We start from the raw sequence: 7,032 nt of genomic DNA, 5'->3' as shown, positions 1-7,032 counted from the left end.
CCAGTTTCTCCTCCCTTGGTTTTCACACCTCTACTGCTAGAACAGGGCCCCATCCTCCCTGATTGAACTAACCTCGTTATCTCTAGCTTGCTTGCTAGCATATATATACCTACCCCTGGAAATTTCTACTACCTGCGTCTGACGAAGTGGGTATTCACCCACGAAAGCTCACGCTCCAAAACGTCTGTTAGTCTATAAGGTGCCACAGGATTCTCTGCTGTTTTAGACAAGTAATGCAAAGACACAGTTATCATCTTTGATGGCTGTGAAACACACTCCCTCAGGTCTGTTCTGAGATGTTGCACCAAGCCTAGGGCTTGTGCGGCAGACAGATGGCCCTTTCGTTAGTTTTCATGTTGTTACTACATTAAAGCCCTAGTGGATGAAATGCACGTCTCCAAAACCAGCACTTCTACTTCCTCTTAACTTCACTGCATTGAATAATCATCTCACTAATGTACAGCAGGCACTCTCCTTCTCTTTCAAATATACTGCCACACACTTTGTACCATTAAATACTTTTGGGGCATTTTTCAGCACTAGAGGTAACCCACATAGGACTGAAAGCACAGCCTGCTACTAACCCAACGGAGGTATTTTCTATTTGATTGACATATCTGGATGTGAATGCAAGGCACATCTGCAGACACTACCCAGTTCCTTAGTTTTGTTACATGCAAAACTTGCTGCAAAATCTGAATAATGCAATGGGTTGTCACTGATTAATGTGGGAAGTTGTTACACTTAATGGTGAGACCCTTAAAAATTAGTCCTCGTTATGCCTGTTTCAATGGATAGCTTGGATGTATGTAATGAAATGGAGCATTCTTGGAAGCGACAGTTTTAAAAAAAATGTAAACAGATAATATGGTAACTTAAGTCTATGGCAATTGTAACCTCAAGGCATCCATGCTATATTAAGTATATGTCCAAGTATTTCCACATCTAAAAACAATGGAGAAAGTGTGTTGGCGTACGATGATCTTATCGATGGAAATGGTCCTGTTAACTCTAGCAATTAACTACCTTTTTGCTGTTGCTTCAGTTTTTGGGAATGGTGAAAGTCTAGTGAATCCCTAAATTTCTAGCAAGTACTGAGTATTTCAGATTTCCTCAACTGGAGTAAGAGGTAGCTTAAAATATGATGGGTGATTGTGAAAAACGTTGGCTGAGAACAGTTCTTTACAAAACCATAATCTGAGACTTCTCTCTCCTTAGTCACCTTGGTGCACTTCAGCTTTAAAGGAAAGGAGCACTCTGCTGTGTGTCATTTACTTCTTGGGGTTTGGAAACAGCAAATTGAGGAAAACTATGCAGATCTAGTTATTTTGGCATTCCTGCAGCCTTTTTCTGTTCTAAAGACAGATTTTTTAAACCCAGGCAGAGATGTCCATTGATTGCTTAGAACCCTGAGTTGAGAGGAGCAATAGTTTTTGTACTTACTTTATGAACCAGCTCTCTTTATTTGTGGGTTTTGTAGATTTGAACTCTATCTACTGACTACATGTGTCTAGGTGCAACACTACTAAGATGTCTGCAAGGGCCACTGTCCATACTTTTCAGCCACTTCTGAGCTGGAATTTTTACAATAGAGCAACTTAAGCCAAAGTGTGAATGACACACTCTTTAATTACAAAGGACTGAATTCTCAACTGCTCTGCCAATGCACAAGGCTGCAAGCACTTCTGCTGAGTTGAGGGCAAAATGTGTGGAAAACTATGCACGGGGACTCCACACCCTTACAATTGCCACAGAATTTACTTTTGCAGCAATCTTTCACAGGGAAATATGATTGCGGGTAGATGTGTCACCCACAATGGGGTCAAGATGAGTGGGTAAAAAAACACAGATTGCATCCTCATGGCTTAGACTCTGCTATATGGCTGCTAGTCTCCCATACACCTTGTTGCAGTTGGTTGTGGGTTGTCTACACGTGTTCAGGTCCTATAACAAGTCACGACTGCAGATTCCTTCTCAGAGTCCCACCTTGTTTCAACTCTATTTTAAGTGAACTAAGTCCTTTTCTTTGGGTTTTGCTAGCTTGCAGGACTGTGTCCCATGGGAGTTTACTCCTGCCAGGTGTGGTTAGCTTTGTTTGTGGGATGGTAAAACTATCCTGGTTTTGGGGTTGTTCTATCAAGCTTTAAACAAAGGTAATAGATTCACAGATTATAAAGTCTGCAGGGACCACTGAGTTATTCTCTGTTCCTGCCTAACAAAGGTCATAGGTCTTCCCTGAATTAATTTCTGTTTGAACTAGAGCATCTTATTTACTAAAAACATCCAATCCCAACTTAAAAGTTTCCAGTGATGGAAAATCCAGCATAGACCTTGGTAAATTGTTCCAATGGATAATTACTCACACTGTTGAAAATTTGTGCCTTAATTCTAATCTGAAATTGTCCAGCTTCAACTTCCAGCCATTGGATCTTGTTATATCTTTGACAATTTAAAGAGCGTCATTTTAATTATGTATCATTCTAATTTCTTACTCAAAATGTTATGTGATGCCAAGTCAAACACCTTACAGAAGTCTATTGCATCAACACTATTACCTTTATCAGCCAAATTTGCAATCTCATCAGAAAAGGTATCAAGTTAATTTGACAAGATCTATTTGTAATAAAACCATGCTGATTGGCATTAATTATATCACCCTCCTTTAATTCTTTATTAATTAAGTCCCACATTCATTATTTTGCCTGGAATCAATGTCAGGCAGGTAGATCTATAATTACCTGGATCACCCTGCTTACTCTTTTTAAAATTTTAGCTATCATTTTAGTCCTCTGGAATATCCACAGTGTTCCAAGATTTATTGAAAATCAACATTAATAGTTGAGATAACTCCTTGGCCAGCTCTTTTAATACTCTTGGTTGCAAGTCACCCAGTTCTGCAAAGTTAAAAATGTCTAGCTTTAGTAGCTGCAGTTTAACAGCATCCTTAATTGCTGTTGGAAAGGAAATTATTTCATCATCATTATTTGATCTGAATATTTTATAAATATGTTTTGAACACTTCCATCTTTTATGCTTTATTATTCTACCATTTCCATCTAATAATGGACCAATAACATTGTTAGTATTCATTTTGTTCCTAATATTCTTAAAAAACTTCTTCTCTTTGTCCTGAATTCCACTGGGCATAATTTTGTTCTTGTGTCCTTTTACTTCCCTTATCAATTTTCTACAATTCACACATTCATTACTATTAACTTTCACTTCCTTGTTTACAGTGTTTTATTTTTTCACTTCCCCTCTAAGCCAGGTTAATTGTTTTAACCACTGTGGTCTTCTCTCTTGATTGTGACTTTTGGGGCATCAAGAACATTTTAACACTTCCGAATTATCATTCATATTTTCTGTTTAAATTTTTTCTCCCAAATGTTTCAGCTCATAATTATTTTCAACTTTGTGATATAAGCTCTTTTAAAGCACCAAGTATATATATATTACTGTTTTGGACTTTATTCTGTTTATAGATAACAAATGTGACCAATAATTTCAACATTGCCTTTGTAGAAGGTTCTGATAATTAAAGTCTGAAATCCTAGATTGAGCAACAACAGAACAAACTATAGGAATAAATGTTGCTGTGTCATACTATCAGCAGATTTATCATTACATCTTAAAGCAGATGACTTGCACCTTAGATCTATCATTAGGCAGACTGCTTTCTACCATCTGAGAACTACTGCCAAGCTTGTGACTGCTGCTCAATATGAATGACATAGGGCTGATGACTAATGCTCATATTTTATATAGATTGGATTATTGCAGTTGCCTATTTTCTGGGGTCCCTGCCCACTCCCAAGGACACACTTTATCCAAAGTGTAGCAGATTTCCTAACAGATACATGCCGGTCACAATATAGCACTCCAATCTAGAAATCTTTACACTGGTTCCAAGTAACGTTGTGCACCAATTTTCAAGTTCTTCATTTAACTTTTAAGTCTGCTGGGGGTAGCCCTAATTAACCTGATTGACCTTTAACTGCCTTATGTCCCCAATACCATTTCATATGAGGACTGAAACTCCTTGAAAACAACATACTCTGTTCTGTTTGTGATGCTGAAAAACATGGCAAATGTCGTGCCTAAGTGGACATGTACAACAGTTAGGAGGGAAGGAAGGAGTGTTTGGGAGTCTGGGTGAATACTATCCATAGGCTTTAGAAAAGCATGACCCTAAAGCTTTCAAGACACCAGAAATGTGGATTTTCTATCAATATTGTTTCTCACTGTAAAATTTCCCCTTGACATATTTCACAGCAAAGTTAAGATGACAGCAACTGTTTTGTATGTCTACAGGTGCAGAGCTCCACCTGTTGTGTAAGGATACTGACAATTAAAATATATATCAAGGAACTGATCCTGTAAGGTGCTAAATGCCCTCTTCTCCTGCAAAATTTGTTCCCTAATAAAGAAATTGTATGAAACTCAATAAGAGACATTAAGTTACAGGTTAGAAACCATCCATTTTTTCTGTATGAAAACTGATGGTTAAATGGCCTGGAAAGTTGGCTAGGCAGGGGGAATTTCTAATCAGATGGCACTGCTTCAAGGCATGGTTTTGGGACTCCTTCTATAGTACTTTAATATATACTTATCCCAATGTCAGAACAATTGGGAGTACCAAATCCTGCCAATTTGAAATAGTCTGGCGGACTAAAGTGGAGAGACTGAATATTTCAACAATATTCCATCCCAGGAGAACTTAAGGTTAAATCCTTACAGCAACTATCTATTTCTTCCATATATATGCTCTCTCTCCGTAACACACACATGCACACACACGTTTTTAAAAATTAGCCCAAGGTGTTTCTTCTTTTATCTGTTCCAGATCATTTTACAGTGGCGTGATCCAATTATTTTTAACAATGCTGCAAGATCACAAATATTTAATTACCGTTGTTCTGTCTACAGTGCTGGCGTGAGTCTTTCAGCTCATTCCTCCAACCACACACCCTAGTGAAGATAAGCATATGTATAAGATGGATACATTTCACATTTAGCCAGAGACTACTGAGACTTACATATCCATAATGTCCTTTCTGGGAGCAGTTGTAGCAGTACACCAATGCAGAATGCTCAGAATACGAACTGGACTTCCTGATTGATCCTGGTCTGGTCTGCAATATGGAAAACAGGTGAGATTTAGGTCTGGTGAATTCCAAATGTTGAATTACAATTAAAATAACCTTAACAAAACGCTGTCTAAATCAACAACGTTCCAGCTGCAAGCAAGAAGTTTGGAAAAAGGAGCAAGTTGCTCATGTTACTGTAATATTACAGAGCAAATTAAACCTTGATCACCAAAATCAAATGGGACAGGAAACTTCAATGTCAATTCCATAAAGCCATTTTATTTCGACTCTCAATACAGGAAAGTAGGCTGCTGATTTCTCTTTCTCTTTTTTGCAGATGTCTCACTATCCTCAGGGAACAACAAGGGCCATCAGATATTACATCCACCAGCTGGATAGGAGCATTTGTGTATTGCAAAACTAGTCCCTCCCAGCAGGACTCACTTAAGGCAATATGGGGAAGGTCTTCTGAGAGAGATACACAGTCTAAATCTACCACATTCATATTTCCTCTCACCCTCCACCTCCCCTGCCCCGTCCCCTCAGTCACTGAACAGAATCTGCCAATGTCAATTTTCAGGTCAATCTAGTGGATCTGAATCTCCATCAAACACCAAATTAAATTATTGTGTTTAGCTATTTGAAGTCAGAACAATTTTTTAATGCAAAGAAAGATTTGGAACACTAAACTGAACTCAATGGGTCAGGCAGCTTTATTTTTTAAATCCAGAGCCAATAAATAATAACTTTGCTCAGAGTACCACCACATATGTTTTCAAGGGTGTGCATGAGCACACATGTATATGTTCTATGTTATAAATGCACACTTATTCAATAGAAAACAATAAAAAACCTTTGTTTAATAGAGTTGGCATATCTGCCAAGGAAGGGGGATGGAATAAAGGTTCTATGAAAACCGGTCAAAACAGAATCCAATTAACTTGAAGTGCCACATATTTTTCTTTATTATTCATTCTAGTGGAACAGAGGAAAATGTGTGCGATTTCAAAGAACTCACCAATATTTTTTTATTGCAAGGGATGCTTTTTTCTTTCAAACCTCTCATTGTGTTTACCCCCCACTAATACTTCTAATGCCATAATGTATATTCTTTCTTTACAGAGGAATTATAGTGATGCTTGTAAAATAGATAGAAACTACAGGATTATTCCTTGATCATCTTTTATGTATCTGACCACATTTTTGGTAGGACAGGACAAGCTTGTTTCACCACACTTTGAACCCACGTGGCTTTAAAAGCGCGCTTCAGATTCATTTAGCTCACATTTCATTCACTACATACTGTGAATAAAGAATCAGAGAAGGGACATGTCCAATGAAAAACAGTATAAACAAGGAGCAAACATCAGAGAGAATGAAAACCAGTGTTTGTGACAAAAGCAGCACAAAGACAAAAAGAGAAAACCTCATATAAAACAACAAATATATAGTCTGTCGCTCTCTGTAGATAAGATATAGAGCTAGTAATAATGTGTTCAGGCCACGCACTTGTGCCAGCCTAGCTTTTTGGACATTCTGTCTACTACATTGAAGAGGCTAAAAAACCCTCCCCAGATTTTATTTACAGGGAGAAAAAACATTCATAAATTCAAACTGTTTTTGAACAGGTGGTGTGCAAAGCCTTCAACCCTAGTAGGTTTGGCCAGCTCCAGTTTTTGGATCTCATACTCTGCCACTCATGGGAAATAAAGTTCCATGGGTCCTAATACAGAGTTCCTTAGAAGCAGAAATAAATTAAATAATCTGGATCATTCTCCCTCTGCCATCATACAGAATTTTATGTGTATGAAATCCGTTTACAAGGCTTATGTCAACTGACGCTCACATTGTGATGCGACCAAGAAACTGCAACAGGTCACTATCTCTGGTTATTGCAGTCACCACTTGTCTACTAGAGAGAACTCTTCATCTAGAATATCTGTGG

General features: G+C 38.0%; 1 protein-coding gene across 2 annotated transcripts in view; it reads right to left on the bottom strand.

The window, feature by feature from the left end:
- The window catches only part of ZCCHC7 (zinc finger CCHC-type containing 7), a 160,034-nt gene that overhangs the window by 10,795 nt on the left and 142,207 nt on the right, over positions 1–7,032 (bottom strand). For both annotated transcript variants that reach the window (XM_032778748.2, XM_032778747.2), the window contains one exon: positions 5,037–5,132. In XM_032778748.2, the coding sequence (XP_032634639.1) occupies positions 5,037–5,132 (96 nt within the window). The remainder of the gene's footprint in view (positions 1–5,036; positions 5,133–7,032) is intronic.

The sequence above is a fragment of the Chelonoidis abingdonii genome, chromosome 6 (assembly GCF_003597395.2).
Source record: "Chelonoidis abingdonii isolate Lonesome George chromosome 6, CheloAbing_2.0, whole genome shotgun sequence".
NCBI classification, from domain to species: Eukaryota; Metazoa; Chordata; order Testudines; family Testudinidae; genus Chelonoidis; species Chelonoidis abingdonii.
Note: the sequence above shows the minus strand (reverse complement) of the source record. Positions and strands in the feature narration are given on the sequence as shown.